This window comes from Marmota marmota, unplaced genomic scaffold (assembly GCF_001458135.2).
Source record: "Marmota marmota marmota unplaced genomic scaffold, marMar, whole genome shotgun sequence".
Lineage (NCBI taxonomy): Eukaryota > Metazoa > Chordata > Mammalia > Rodentia > Sciuridae > Marmota > Marmota marmota.
This window is the reverse complement of record NW_026000169.1, coordinates 9,418,197-9,435,251: the sequence shown is the minus strand read 5'-3', so window position 1 is coordinate 9,435,251 and position 17,055 is coordinate 9,418,197. Positions and strand designations below refer to the sequence as shown.

Sequence of the window (17,055 nt, the reverse complement as noted above, 5' to 3'; positions counted from 1 at the left end):
GGGCTGGGGATGTAGCTCAGTGGTTAAGCATCCCTGCATTCATCCCTGGTACAAAACAAACAAAAACTACCATGTATCCATAGCATGGATCTTATGGTATCTTATTGATAGACATTTAGATAGTTTCTAATTTTCTGTATATTTAAGAAAACATCATAGATACTGCTGCAGTTCAGATTTGGAGTGTCCCCCAAAGGCCCATGTATTAAAGGTTTGGGCCTCAGCCCACTGTGCTTTAGGGAGAGGGAAAACCTTTAGGAGGTGGGACCAAATGAAAAAAAGATAATTTGAGGCATGTCCTTGAAGGGGATATTGGGATCTGTTATGATTTGGATCTTTGATGTCCCCCCAAAACTCATGTGTTAATGAAAAATTATTCAGAGGTGAAATGATTAGACTATGAGAGATGTTATCTCATTGGTAGAGTCATCTATTTAGTGGATTAACCATTTGAATGTACTACTGGGAAGTAACTGTATGCAGGTGAGGAATGACTAGAGAAAATAGGTCACTGCAGGTGTGCGCTTGGGAACTCTGTCTTGTCCCTGGCTCCTCCCTGCCCCTCATCCCCTGCTACCTGGCTGCCATGAGCTGAGACAGCTTTCCTCTTTCACACCCTTCCACCATGATTTCTGCCTCACCTTGAGCCGTGGCAATGGAATCAGCCAACCATTGATTGAACTTTTGAAACTGTGAGCCAAATATAGTTCTCCTCCCGTAAGTTGTCCTTATTAGGTATTTTGGTTACAACCACAAAATACTGAGCCATACAGAAATTGGTACAGTGAGTGGAGTCATTCCTGTGATTATATCTGATAATGTAGTTTATAAGCCTTTAGAACTGGTTTGCAGGAGTAATTTGAAAAAGTGTGGAGATGCATGCTGTAAAATCATTTGAATGTTGTATGCAGATCTTAGTTGATGATTCTGGTGGGAGCTCAGAAGACCAGAATGCTGATAGGAATGCAGACAGTAAAGAATGTGCTCATGAGGTTTCAGATGGGAATGAGAACTCTATTGGAAATTGGATTAGAGTCCATTTGTGTTACATTCTGGCAAAGAACTTGTCTACAATTTCTTGGTCCATATCTTGATACTTTCTGTGAGGCCAAATTCAAAGGTGATGGACTAATTAATCTGATGGTGGAAATTTCAGGGTGGCCCAACTTTAGGTAGGTTTACTGTGAGAATTGGGAGCAGAAAACAGAGAGGAACTATTTGAAAAACTTAGTTTGGCCAGAAAAACACAGGTAATATTGGGGCTAAGGAAGATGTAGAAGGGTAATAAAGAGTAATAAAGCTTTGTACTTTGTACAAAGACAATATGAAAGATGCCTTGAAGGCATCTCAGAAATCAACAAGACCACACACATGGCAGGTTTAAGGATGTAAAAGTGAAAATTTGTTTAAGATATAATGGGAACATACTATCCACACAGGGGTGCATAGGAAGTTGTTTTCCCAGGATTTGTTTCACTAGGCTTAGGTGCCTAGGCACTCAGAGGCCACTGCAGCTATGGTCTAAGAGGGCCCAGAATACTGCTCGAGCTGGTGGAAGTAAGTGTGCATATTAGAAATGCTGAATCATCTTTTCAAACTGTAACAATTCATATGGTCATTTGAAGCATAAAAGTACAGTTGAGCATACCTACTATGAAAATCAGAAATTTAAAATGCTCCAAAATCTGAAATATTTTTTGAGCACCAACCTGACACTGTATGTGGAAAATTCCATACCTGACCTCATGTGGTGGGTCACAGTCAAAATGCAGACACACTAAAAATTCTGTGTAAAATTACTTCAGGCTATGTGTATAAGATGTAGGTGAAACATAAATGAATTTTTTGTTTAGGTTTGAGTTTAATCCCCAAGATAGCTTATTGTGTATATGCAGATATTCCAAAATCTGAAACACTTCCGGTCTCAAGCATTTAAAATATGAGATACTCAAACTAACTTTTTCTCACACTCTTCCTAGCCATCTTATTATAAGGTATTATAATTTTTACCAGATGTGTGAAAAAATTACTTTGCTATGATTTTACTAGTTACTATTAAAGGCTAGCAAGTTAAACTTTAATGCTAGCGAGGTTATGCATATTTTAATAAGGGTATTGTTGCTTTGAACTGTCTAACCTCAAGCTCAACAGTTCTATATCACTGTCCATTTTTCTATTGTGCTATTTATATGTTATCGATTTTTATTGTTTTTATTCTGGATACTGATTCTTTGTTATATTTGTTATTGGCATATTTGTAATTAATTCTTGTTGTTTATATTCTGGGTACTAATCTTTTGTTGTATATGTTGTAAACATTTTCTTCCAGTCTGCTCACTCACGCCCCCTCCCCACCCCACCACTTTCTCTCTTTTTCTTTCTTTCTTGGTATTGGGGATTGAACCCAGGGATACACTACAACAGAACTATATCCCCAGCCCCTTTCTATTTTTTCTTTGGAGACAGAGTCTTATTAAGTTGGCCAGGCTGGCGGTGAACTTGAGCTTCTCCTCCCTCAGCCTTCTGAGTAACATTAAATTTTAATGTCTCATCGTCCTATGTATACATAGGACACTTATAAAAACCTACAAAACTTTATAGGACACTTATAACATTACTCAATTACTCAGTTTAATTCTATAGGTGTCCTATGTACAGGAAAATGGGACACAATGAGTTTTATCTATATAACATTTGCCTTATAGAAATCTTTAATTCCAAAGCAGTCATTTTTATCAAATCCTTTGCTCTATGCATTTTTTTTGCATCCCATGCATTATTTTGCAATGGTTTTTGTATCCCAAGATCTTACAGATATTTCTCATTATTCCATCTGGAACTTTTTGAACAGTATGAGAAATAAATTTATCTTAGTTCTTATTAATTAACTAGTGGTCCCAGTACAATTTGAAATATTCAGTTTCTTCTGAACTGGTTTGAAATGTCACTTATCATGTAGGAGATTCTCAGATGTGCAAAGATCCATTTAGAAACTCTTTGTCCTATTTTAGTGTGTATTTACTGTTCTCGCACAAAAACTCACTATGATTGTGGATTTGTGAATCTCTACCTATAATTTGATTAGCATTTTTATTATGATACTTGTATAATTTTGATATTGAAGAGTTAAGTCCTCCTTCTTATTCTTTTGTCCAATATTGTCTTGAGTATGCATACCGATTTATACCTCCCATGTGAAGTTTAGAATCATCCTATCATCTTATCAACTTTTGGAGTTTTGGTTGAGATTACATTAAACCTGCAAATGTTATGGGGAGATGTCTTTCAATAAATATTAAATATTTATTTACAAATTTATTTCAATGTGTTTTTGGGGCTGTGTTGCTAGTATAAATAAAATCTTTGTTTTATTATACTTTTCAAAAATATTAATTCTGCTATGTAGGAAAGCTAAAAAGATCTTGTGTAACTCTCTATTGGCTCCAACAGATCATTTTTTGGTTAGTTTTGTTGTATACACTAGATAGGTAATTACTAACAGACTTTCCTTTATAAATATATTTGAAAAATTTTTAATGTTTTTATTGGTATATGTATAGTTACACAGGTGAAATGCTTTTTAAAAATGTTGTTTCAGTGTGTGTATCTTTATGTTGTCTTCTCATTTTATTACATTTTTATGACAATGTAGCTGTGTAATGATTGTTTTAATATGTTGATTTCTCTTTTGTAATATGAAGTACAGTCACTTTCAGAAATTTTCTATTTCATTGTAAAGATATGCATTATTTTAAAATTAAGACTCACTATGATTATGGATTTGTGACTTTCTATCTGTTGCATTTACCAGATTTTGCTCTCTCTGTCTACATATATACATTTTTGTTTAAACTTAAAGTACAGAAAATTTCTCAACCATTGTATTTTCTTGGTGGCCTTGTGCATTTGATTGAACACAGAATGTTTATCTTTTTCATGATTCTAAAATGTATTTTTATAAAAATAACACAGTACATAGTTGTAAAAACTCAAATAGTACAAAAAAGTTTAAAATGAAAAGCAGCAATCTATAAATCAATTCCTTTCAGCTTGTCAAAAGGCCCTTTTAAACATTTTTATGAGAAAGCAGCATGCTTAATTATAATTTTTATGTTTCCAACATGTCTGTTGGCTTCTTGTGGAAAAATAAAGCCGGAGCTCCCTTAACATGTCCACAGAGCACCCCTCCTCCTACACACTGTGGTTTCCTGGCCTCCCATTCCAGTCATATCACAATCAAATCAGTTTCTCAGTGGTAAGGTTTTAGTGTCTTAGGTGTAGTTCCCATCTGAGACAGAAAGCTTATTACAAGTATCTTACATTCCTGTTCAACTTTTAATTTTCCCCCAGATCTAATAAAGTCTCTTCATGCAGCAGTAATTCATGGTTTGTCTCCCTTTGGAGCCGCAGCTCTTCTTTTTGATTGCCAAACACATTAGTCTGTCAGGGGCACTTTTTGTTGTTGTTGAGACATCCATCCTGGAGCTGTCCTTTTTGCTCACCAGAATCTGATGGATGGCTTTCTAGGCCTACTGTGTAGCTGTTTTCCTGAAGCTTTTCTTTACCGGAATTCATCTGTTGCTCTATTTTTTTTTAATTGACAGCAGCTCTTTCTTATTACCTAAATGTTCTTTTTCTTTTTATAGCATCCTAGTCCGAATGCAATGGCAATTAATATTTCTAAACAAACTAATTATAGATTTTTAAGAGGTTTTTTTTTTCTGCCTATTGAATGATCTTGGTTTTCTTTGCGTTTGTTTTTCCAATTTGTTGTCGGACTGTTGGGTCAGAGGCTATCCTTCATTGTCTTCTGATCCTGGTTCTTTAGATCTAGAAGCTCTATGCAGACCCTGCACTTGCTGAAAGGTAAACTTTACTTTGAGTTGAGAAAGTGGCAAGGTTGCTTTCTTTTGGGTGGCTCCTAAATGTTGTTATCTGTAAGTCTTTTCTCTTGGTGGAGTGTCATTCTTCCACTTGGGAGTCTCAGCCTGTCTGTGGATATTGTGTGAGTTGAGAGTTCCCAGTTAACCCTTGGCTGATCCATATCTCGGCATGCACCCAGTGTCCCTGCCCGAAGACTGACACCCTCTCCCACACATACAGTGATAATTGACCAATGAAAGATTTTAGGGTTTTACCCATCTGGATGTCCCAGCTACCCCATAATCTGAACAATACCCTGGCCAGTTGTTCCAAGACACCCACCTTTCCTGATATCTCCTGCTCCAGGCATTGGGCACTGCCACCTTTCAGAGCAGAACTTGGCTAGTTAGTTCATGATCTGTTTTCTTAAGGTAGACTTTGTTTTTCAGAGGTAACCCAGATTGAGATCCACTGAGGGTTTGCTTTCTTTTCTTTTTTATGAGTACATATTTTCAAAAACATCTTTTCTCTTAGTTGCGGAGATTTATTGTAGGAAGGGAGAAATGAACCCTCATCATTTCTCTATTCTGTTCAATTTTACATCCTAATTAGCAATTCATAACCAAAATGATTTAATATTTTTGCTAATTGAGACTCTTAGCTTGTTTGTTTTTTAAATTTTCATATCAAGGGCTGGGGATGTGGCTCAAGTGGTAGCGCGCTCGCCTGGCATGTGTGCGGCCCGGGTTCGATCCTCAGCACCACATACAAACAAAGATTTTGTGTCCGCCGATAACTAAAAAAATAAATATTAAAATTCTCTCTCTCCCTCTCTCTCTCTCTCTCTTTAAAAAAGAAATGGGAAATGACTTGTTTCAGATTAGTAGCTCCAGAATAGAAGTCTGAGTCCTCCAATGCTATCCACAGAGTAAAATTGAAATATGTTGCAATTAAAAGATCCTTTAAAAAAATTTTTTTTTCATATCAATATGTCAATATCAATATATTTAGACTATAGTATTTGAAATATAAGCCTTCTGTTTATCAAATTTGCTATAAATATTTTTCAGACTAACATTTTTATTTTAGCTATTTTATTTTTCATGGTAATGAAATTTCACACCTTAACATATCAATTTTGTCAATATTTTCCTTTGTTGAAAGATATTTTGCAAATGTCTAAATCTGCAGTTGTTTTCTTATATTGTAGATTAAAATATTTCTCTTACATATCTTGAAACTATTTTGTGATTTTCTTGTGAAGCTTGAATCTATTCCGCCTCAAAATTCCAAACGGATACTAGCTGTGTTAATACCTTTTATCGAATAATTTTTAAAATCGTTGATTTTATCCCCATTATATCATCTTAAATTCATTTTTAAGATATGCTGTATTTCTGTGTTTTCACTCTACTCTTTGGATGGGTTTTTCCTTCATGCCCATATTCATTATATATTAATAATTTCTATTTTAATAATTCATAAGCCAATTAAATTTCATTTTTATTCTTTTCAATTATTATTCAATTACTTTCCATTTATTCAGCACACAAGTCATCTGAGCTAGAATATAAAAATTAAAAGATGAATGAGACATGTCCTTTGTCTCAATGAGTTCATAGTCTTAAAGGATATATATGATTAGTTCTTCTAAAGAATTTACAAATGCTTAAAGTATAAGAAAGAAAGATGCCTTAAAAAGGAAAAGATGAAGTTGAGTGTTGATTTATAGGCAGAACTTCACCAGGGAAATGAATGAATGAACAGAACGGAATCTATGCACAGGTGTGCACACAGGTATAGCTGGGGCACATGGAGACAGCTGAGTGTCAGTCTTTTACACTCCAGAGGAATTTTATTATAATTTAGTAAAATTCATAACCAATTCTATTAAACTCTTGACCAGGAAAAATATTAATTACATGGGGTAGGCCATAAATAATTATAGAATTGAGTCCTTAAAGTCATTTGTTGAAGAATGGGGCAGATAAAAACACTGAAATACAATGAATAAACTGGTTTTTTGACAATGTCCATAAAATTGAGAATATAGTAAATTAAAGATGGAGCTCATTTTTCTAAGACGAAAGACCATCCCTTTCAAGAATAACCAGTCAGCTTATACCATAGGAAACAAAATCAATTGTCATGATTTTATTGAATCCCCTCAGTAATTCTCTACTAATGTATAGTCCACTGCAGAGATAAAAGTTATCAGTTCCATCAGCCAGCAAAGCCCTGGGGAATGGGAGTAATTGGACAGTAATAAGGAGGGAGAATACTATTGTAAGAATGAAAGGCAATAGAAGTATACTAACTGTTCTTGAATGTTGATAGTGACATGAGAGAATCAAAACGTAGCTCAGGGAACTGTGTGGGCATATCAAGAGCTTTCTCTTAGTAAGTTCTAACATGGTGTGGTAAGCATCACATTGCACACCCTAAATGTACACATTTTAAAATTGTAAAATATATTTCAATAAAGCTCTCAGGGGGGAGTTCTAAACATGTTTAGAAGACAGGGGAAAATGGTTTAGTAGAGGTGGAACAGTTAAATGTTCAAAGAGGGGAACCTACTTTAGAACATGAGTTCTTTAGGAAGTGTGAAAAAAAAAAAAACTTGTCCCAAGATACAAAGGGGAAGAGAAAGTGTTTCTTCCTCTTAGGATGGTAGCAGAGATAAAATTAGAAGATTTAAAGAAAGAGATATTGAGGGACAGATGCAAAAAGCTAGGCATCTCACATTAATGGTTTGATCTTCTAAATAAGTTTATTTCATAGACATCTCTATCAGAATCACCGGAGACTACTGGATAAAAATTCCACCCTTGGATCATTCTTATCAGAACTCAGGAAGTTGATTTTAGTGAACTCACTAGGTTATTCTAACTAGAGCTTGAGAACCATTCTTCAGTGAAGTAGGAGGTTATCTACATGGTTGGAAAGCATTAATGTTTTAAGGAAGAGAGCAGAAGATATGGGTGGATATGGAAGAAATAAAAGAATTGCTGAGCAGATCCCATGTCAAAGTTGGGAAGCAAGAATCCATTGCCTTGTTAGCAGGGTTGACTCAGCTACAGAACATGGTTGACTGTGCTTCCATGGTTCTGCTAGGGTAAAGTGGTACTTCTGAAAGACCCTGTTACTACTTCTTTATTTGTCTGTGCACAGGGAAAATTACCAAAGGCATCTGCTAGATCAAGGACATGAAAAAAAAAAAAAAAAACAGAGAGATCTTCCTTCCTTCTGGGCTTGAGAAACACACCTTTGTTTCTTGGCAGGCAGAATAAATAACACTGATTACTACATAAAATCCTATGGATTTGTATATTCAGAGTTTTAATTTCACATATTTATAATGAGACTCTCAGCATGTCAGGGACTTCCCCCTGTGAGTTGTGGCTCAGTTCTTGTCATAGATGCTGTTGCTTCACCTGCATGTAACTGGTGATGAGCAGTTTGGATTTGTGAAGAAATCCAAAGTTGCAAGACCTAGTCTCCTGGATTGTCTTTTTTTCTTTTCCTTTTTCTTTCCTTCTCTTCTTGAGCTACATTGGCAGCTTCTTGCCCCATCTCCAAGCTGCCAACCTCTTCCTTGCCAAGATCATCTTCTATACATTATATATTTTTTTTGATGCAGCATGACAAATGTAGTAAGTAGCCACTGCTGGGAAGGTTCCCCATCGCCACAGAGTGATATCTAGACAAATTGGAGAGACATATAAGGGTTTTTGCAGCATGTCTTGCCTTCATGTCTTCAACCACTGTCCCCACCATCCCTATCTCCCAAAGTCCAGGGACAGTGACCTCTGTCATTGTTGCAGTATACCTGCCCATGACCACACCCTCCTTTCTGGATTAGCTGCCACTCTTTCTATTGTTTTCCTGAGGAGGTGTCTTCCAGCGCTGCCCCTTTCTGTAGCTAACTTGGACCCAGCTCTGTCTTACAGGCAGAATATTTTTCCCATCTCTGTTCTACTTTATACAAATATCAACCACTACATTTGGAGTATCATATTGTGTTCATTAATATTTTTGTTATCACAGCGGGAGTTGAATTTCCTGAGACCCAAAATTGGTTCATTAATTTTTCATTTCCCCACTGACTCATAGGAAGTATACCTTCAATTTTAGTTGAATACATTTGAAACTGAGGGCCTCTTTATGTAATCAAAACTGAAAGAGCACAGCAAAGTCGAGTTCTTTGGAGCAAGCAATATGGGCAACTCTGCACCATTTTAGAAGTCCTTCTTTTTCCATGTACTATTATACGTGGATAATATTATATAACCTGCACTAAAGATGGGCAGCTGCCCTTGTGTGAACTATATCCAAAGTTGTGAGACCCTAGTTATAACATTGATTAACTAAATGCTTATAGAATCATGGAGTTTGAATGGGAAGAAGTGTCTTGGAAGAGATTCTTTTGATTTGCGATGAGGAAACCACTCCTATTCTGATATTAGACCATGCATGTAGCTTTCATCAGACCCCCAACCAACAAATTTTAGGAATTCATGAGAATTAAATCCTTTTACATTCCAGGTAAATACATTTTGAAAAAGAGCAAAATGTACAAAGCATTTTAGTTCAGAAGAACTCCACTGGGGAATGTTAAGTTGAATTTAAGGCATTGGGTGGGAGAAAGCCAGGCTTCTTGTAAGAGATAATTGGTAAGTTCAAGGAGGGATTTTAAATACAAGTGAAGTATTTTTCATGTGTTTTGCTGAGATGATTTGAGCCATCAGAAGACAGAAGAGTGGATTTTAATGTTTCTTTTTCTTGAGGTTTAATTGAGCCTCTTCTCTCTAATAGGTTTCAGAACCTGCTATGGTCCAGAAAGACATTTGTGGACAACATGAAAATCTATAACCACAGTTACATCTACATGCCTGCCTTTTCTATGAAGACGGGAACAGAGCCATCTCTCCGGGTTTATTATACACTGTCAGATGTTGGTGCCAATCAAACAGTGCTTTTTGCCAACCCCAACTTTCTTCGTAGCATTGGAAAGTTCTGGAAAAGTAGGGGAATCCATGCCAAGCGCCTGTCCACAGGACTCTTCCTGGTGAGTGCAGCCCTGGGTCTCTGTGAAGAGGTGGCCATCTATGGCTTCTGGCCCTTCTCTGTGAATATGCATGAGCAGCCCATCAGCCACCACTACTATGACAATGTCTTGCCCTTCTCTGGCTTCCATGCCATGCCTGAGGAATTTCTTCAACTCTGGTATCTTCATAAAATCGGTGCACTGCGAATGCAGCTGGACCCATGTGAGGAGCCCTCGCTCCAGCCCACTTCCTAGGGACGGTGGAAGGAGAGAGAGAGGACTGAGCCAGGGTCTTTTTGTTAGGTTTTCTATGTGACTCCAAAGGAGAATGGTCAAGTTTTTCATGGATTTGCATGGGCCACTTGGAAAAAGAAGAGAAGAACAACAAAAAACCAAGCAAAACTCTACTTTTAATGACAGCTTGGAGGACAAAGAAGAAATGAAACATCCTGTGAAATGTTCTACAGCACATGGTGAATTTACAACTCATAAAATGCCGATGAAATGACATTGGTAAAGCACATATACGTGGTTCATATCTAGAAGATGCAATTCAAAAATAAGATGAATGCTAGTTGTTGAGGCTACGGAACTAATCAAGGAGGAATAAAGGAAATGCCAGGGCAAAAGTGTTGCTGGCTCATAATAATTTTAAAAGACCTGTCTTATTAAGACTAGCATTAGGACTATAGGTTTTTAAAAATTATTATTTATTTTTTTTGCCCTGTTTAAGGGCAGTGGGTAGGTGATGGGGTAGATTTTAAAAAATCCCTTATTGAGTAATAAGGATACAAAATGCTGTAACTGATTATTGTGATTTGTTGAACCAAGTCTACATTAACTATAGTTCTCCTCCATTTCTAAAACTTTAAATAAGATTTGTTTCTTCCCCTTTTGTCAAGTCTACTTAGACAATGTGAAGCATTGTTGAATTTAGACTGTGTTGATTCATAGTCTGGATAACATGAGCCACTTTCCTGCCTCAGAATTTAGGATGTGAATTCGATTTTAGGTCTGCATTATGTAAACCTGTTTGCATTGTTATTATTATTTTAGTGCAAAAAAGAGTACATATGGAATACTCATTTGTAAATGGCATAAATGCCTCCATAATGTAATGTTCAGAGATGAAGTAAAGCACAGTGACATAAGGTGAGCATCTGTGGAAGATGGACCAGAAGGCAGATCCCTTCCCTATCTAACATAATATATTCACTCCAAGATACATCATATGTATGCATTCATGCATATAGACATGTACGCCCTCACACCCACTAGACAGAGTTAAAGCTCATTCTTGTGTAACTATGAATGCTATACCCACATGACTTGGTATGGCAAAAATCTGTAAACAGTTTTAGAGAGCCACGTATAAACTGTTTGGTAACACAACTTGCAGAAATAAGACATGCGAGTTTATTGGTTGCTGCTTGTCATACCAGCACAAAAGGCAAGTGTAACCCCCAAACACTTATTCCAGAAAGAGCAGAATTGTTTTATTCGTTGATTCCCACCAAAATCTCATGAATGGGCCCTATGTTAAGCATGGTCCCTCAAGGCATGTTTCATACAAGCAAATTGATATGAATTAGTAGCTACTTATTTCCTTAATAACAGGGAGGATTACAGCAGCTTTTGACATACAGAAAGAAAAACCTGCTGTTATTGTAAGCTGCCAAATATGTTTCCATATAAGGAAAAGGAAATCTCTCACTGTCTTTGTGCTTTGAGATGTCTTATGTTAAAAGGGGACATGAACTCATTGTCTTTATTCTTTCAAATGTCATCAAAATGTAGGTAAACTGTACCAAAAAGTTCTACCACGGTTTTAATGGTAGAAACTTGGCATACCATATAGACTGAAACAAGTGGCATTTTTTTTTTAGTGAGTTAATTTACAAGATACCAACATTAACAAAGACCTTGGAAAAATCCTACATCATTGGAGTAGGAAATTTCTAATTGGGGTTGAATATTGAAATTATTACAGAAATTAACATTTTAAATATGATTGGCATTACACAGATTAAATTGATACTTAGAAAGTTAAGTGTTTGAGAATGTCAATTCTATGCAGAACTAATTTACTCTTTTGATCTTGTGTGGCAGCAGAACGTAATGGGAAGTTACTATGAGTGAGCTGTGCTCAATATTCACTGATACGCACTCCTGAATATATTTCCTCTTTTTGAACTATTGTTATTATTTAATAATTGATTGAAAAAGGAATACATTTTTAACAATATACTTCATTAAAAATATAAAAGGGCCAATGAAGAACACACATAAAAATTAACTAAATGTGTCATTCAAATTAGCACATTAATTGTTAAAATGAAATTAATGAGTTCATAATGCCCATACCTCACAGTTCTGTTGAAAAGCCATCTGGAAGTTTTACTTTTTGTTATGATTCCTGGAATAGATTTATGTATAGATTTGTACAATATTTAGTCTATAATTTTTTAAAATTTTTGGTGCATTGCAGTTATATGTAATAGTAGGATTTATTGTTACTTATTTGTTCGTGCACAAAAGATAACCATATAATTTTAGTCTACACATTTTTTAAACTATTATATGTGACTTCTGAAACGCAAAACAGAAGTGGCCAGGACTGGCAATGTTTGATTAGACCTATGCTTCTCAACGGGGGTGATTCCTCTTCCTTCTGGTGTCATCGGCAATGTCTGGAGACGTTTTTCATTGTCATGACTCAAGGATGCTACTAACATGTAGTGTGTAGCAGCCACAAATCCTGCTAAATGTCCTAAGGTACATAGGTCAGCCTCTCAACACGTCATTACCCAGTCTAAAATGTCAGTAGTGCCAAGGTTGAGAAACCCTAGATTAGAGCAAAATTAAAATTTGATTGTTCTACGTTCTCTTCATTTACATGCTCATACTAAAGTATGACTACAATTTAATGATAATGTTTTCTTAGGGTAGATTATGGTTAAGTGTTCTTTTGTAAAGGTGATAGTTCATAGGTATGCCACACATATACCTGTTTTTTTTTTTAACTTGTGTAGATGAATATTTCTAAACAAGAAACGTGTGTAAGTGTGTGTAGCATGAAGTCATTCATCTCTGTCTTTACTGAAATATATGTATTTCTAAGTAAGGATTTCTCTAGAATTGTCCTGGAGAGTTGTGTAGTAATACTCTATTACTACTAAGAAGTTGAATTCTAAAGTCTCATGATTTAATTTTGTTTATCTGATAATAAGTTTTTCAAAATTGGGCCTGGTAGTTTACCGAATTTGGTCAATTTTAATATTTCTGACACTTAAGATTCAGCTTAGAAGACATTTAGGCTATTTTAAACACATCCAGAAAGAAAGTTTAATCACATTCAATGTATCTGCCAAAAGAGGGTATTCCTTTATACCATTAGATTAATATTTTAACTTCTTTTTTCAAAATTTAAGTTGACAAAAATTAGATTGCTTCATGGGGGCAAAGGGAAGGAGGGAGAGATGACAAATGAGTACCCTCATTTTTATTAGCCCCAATTTGAGAATTGATTCTGAAGATCGTGAATAAGAGTTGTCTCTGTTTAATTTTAACCACACTTTAGTATAATTAAGATAGATGAAAGATTAAGTCATTCCATAGGAAAGAGTAGTAATGTTTTATATGAAAGATTGTTTGTGGAAGAGGACTTCTGGACACTTTTGCTTTATAGAGAACATTTTTTTTTTTTTTGGTACCAGGGATTGAACTCAGGGGCTCTCGACCACTGAGCCACATTCTCAGCCCTATTTTGTATTTTATTTAGAGACAGGGTCTCACTGAGTTGCTTAGCACCTCGCTTTGGCTGAGGTTGGCTTTGAACTTGCAATTCTCCTGCCTCAGCCTCTCCAGAGCCGCTGGGATTATAGGTGTGTGCCACTGTGCCCAGCATAGAGATCATTTTATCACAAGGTTATACAAAATTGTGCATCTAAACTGTGTAATTCTTACACAAGAAGTTAGGGAAGTGCTCATCAGATTTTGTTTCTGTATAAATTTAGTTATTTTAGCAAAGGTAGAAAATAAATGATCCAAAATGGCAGATGTTTAGACAATATCCTTTGTTTGGCTTTGTGATATCTCATGCACTTTAGGGAACTAAACATTTGATTAGGCTAAATATAACTTGTACCCAAAGCAGTCTGGATCGTGTGGTTTAAATGGAAAATAACTGAAGACATCCTGGGAATCTTCAGTGTGCCACAAATATTCTTAGATTAGTCCACGTCTTTACAGGAGTGGTATAGATGATCCAAAATGGAGACAATATCAGTAACATTCTTCTTTTCAGGAATTATGACAGTTTTATAACTTTATTTTATATAACCTCATTTCTTTGTTTAAAAACTCACTTCCCCCACCCCTGTAATTTTAATTCCTATGTTTGAAATACTGACTTCGTGAAAATTTTAACTGATGGAGGGGAAAAGTGTCACCAAACCCACTGAGAGCTTCTGGAAGTGCTGTGGTGTTGCATAAATACTTTCCCATCAAGCACCAGATAATATCAACTTTTAATTTGTAGAATTCCAGAGATCAAGAGCTGTAGGGATTTTTGCATGTACTTGAGGACAAGTATGTGGGGAAAGAAGGACTGGAAGTAATACTGTGCTTTTTATTTCTTTATCTTCCCAATGCAAATGTTGCCTCTCAGATTACATGACTTTTGGGGTGCATACATTAGGGATGCAAGTGAATTAACAATTTCAAGGTACCTGCTACCTAGATCAATGTGTCTAATAAAGTCAGCAGTAAACAGACCTAGTAAGTTTGGTGACTTCATTCCATCATGTTTTAGGGAAAGGGTGAGGCTAGTGGAAAGGAAGAGGTGACCTTCCTCCAAAGCTCTCAGCATACAAGGGGTCAGAGAAATCTCCCCGCTGCCCTTGGCTCTCCAGTACCATGTGTCTCTCTCCTGCCAGAAATGCTGGCTCAACTCTGGGGTTAAGCTAGTAGCATGAGACTAGAGAGGCGGTGTGGAAATTTGCTGAGAAGCTTAAAATTTTGCACTGCCTTAAACCGTTTTGCTTTGTTTTTGCTTCACTTGTGCTCTCTAAATTTGGGTACCCTGTGGCAGAGTCTGGACACCCTGACCTACTTATAGCCCTGCCAATGATTATGAAAAATAGAACTTTTTTTTTTCTGTTTAGATGGACTTGGAGTCTGTAAAGCGAGGGAGATATCAAACATTCCACTTCTTCCTATTAGCCTCTTTGACAAACCTAGAAAATAACTCACTAGAATTCTGAAGCTCAGAATATCTGGCTATTAACTTCCAAATATGAGGCCACAATATTTAGGTTAAGCACTATAAAATCATCATTTTTGAAGTGGAAGGAGACTTGAACTTTTAAGATTTTTTTCTTCCCATTATAAGAAAATGGATATTCTCTGCCTTTACCCTCATCCTTGGCTTGTCATTTGACATTTTCATGTGCATTCAAGAGATGAGACATGGAAATATGTGCATGAATAGAAATCTCCAAACAATACAAACCCAGCTTGTCTTCAATAAGGAAAAATACTTCTCTTTCCTTCTTTTGGTTTTCTTCTTTCTGGTGACAGCATTTGTGATTTCTTTTATCTCTCATACCTAAGGAATAAAATAACATGTTAAAGATGGATTTATAATATCTGTGAGAAATTGAGTAATATACAAAGCCCATGACTATAAATTCTTAAAGCACAAAAGAGGAATTATATTTTATGGTCACTCATGTACCTATCTCTGTGTTCCTACTTATCCCTACATTGTGCTAAAATTTTTACTGATTCTGCCTTTCAGTTGAAACTGTGGGATCTAATCAATGATACAAAGCTGTCTGGAAGTTTTATAGAATAATATCCAAATATATTGATTCGGTCTCTTCCTGCTTCTATGTAATTAGACTTTTTGCAGATATTTGTCATTTTAAAATGTGTATTTCACACAATACCAATAAACATCAAAGAGATGTCATTTAATCCAGGGCAGAAAAAAATCAGGAATTAGATAATGCCTGTTTTTTCTCTGCACAGTAAGAGAAACAAAAAATTATGCTAATAATTTTCAATGATTTAACCAAAATGATTTAACTGAAATGGAAAAACATAAGGGGAATTTCATGGTTTTAATTTGAAAGTACCTTTGGGTGGGGTCTTAGAAGGCAGCTAAACAGAGCACAAGGATGCAAGGAAGAAGGTCTGGACCTTGCATGCAGTCTCAAGAATAGAACCTTTTCAAAATATTTTACAGGAAATATATTGTCATCCAGCTATTAGGCGTAAGAATGAAAAGATATTAGAGGAAATCAGTGTATGGGCCAGATTGCAAGGCACTGGGACAAGGACAGAGGAGCAGCTCCTGTCCACCCACTGGACCTTGGCAGGCTTGCAACCCTCCCATGCCTGACACCTCCTGTGGTGCTTTCCTTGGTGTCTGGGCCACGTGAAGCAAGCACTCTCATTTTCATAGCCCTCTGTCATCTGCACTTTGGCACCTACTCCCAAAGGAGGATTATCATTTAGATCTCCCGTCAGGATGACACAGTGATAGGCAGAAGTGACACTTTGAACCCGACCCTTTGGAACACAGTCACCACGTGGTCTGCATGGTTAGAGTTCTCTTTACTCTCCTGCTCTCACAAGCACTTCCACGAGAGGCTCTTGTATGGTTACATAAGCAGACTTGTATACATTTTCCTCCTATGTTCTAGAGTACAAGAAAACATACATACATTTGTGTTTACACATACATGTTCCCCCCACACACCCCCGTACCTCACATTGAATATGCCCATGGAAAAAAAGGAGAAGACTGATTGGATTGGGGTGGGGAGTGGCAGAGTGTGCCTTAACCTTGGCTTGGCTCCCACTTCCTTATGTATTTCCATGTATGTTGCCACATTACAAATGTAACCATGTCTTTTCTAAGTTGTACCTTTATCATCAGCAAGAACTCTTATAAATGTAGCAAATGTGACTATTTTATAGAAATGCACAATAGTATATAGGCCTTGGAGAAGTCTGATAATGGTATGTAAATATCTTTTGTTGAAGTCATAGAACCTTCTGGTAGGAAGGTCCTTAGGTGATAGCTACAGGATTAGGGCTGTCAGCTCATAGAATAAGAATGTTTGTTTCTCCAGAGA

At 36.3% G+C, this 17,055-nt stretch overlaps 1 protein-coding gene across 1 annotated transcript in view; it reads left to right on the top strand.

Moving 5' to 3' along the window:
* Positions 1–15,889, top strand: part of St8sia1 (ST8 alpha-N-acetyl-neuraminide alpha-2,8-sialyltransferase 1) — a 137,022-nt gene extending 121,133 nt beyond the window's left edge. The window contains exon 5 of the mRNA XM_015498303.2: positions 9,679–15,889. Within this exon, the coding sequence (XP_015353789.1) occupies positions 9,679–10,165 (487 nt within the window). The 3' untranslated portion in view covers positions 10,166–15,889. The remainder of the gene's footprint in view (positions 1–9,678) is intronic.
* The last annotated feature ends 1,166 nt before the right edge of the window (positions 15,890–17,055 follow it).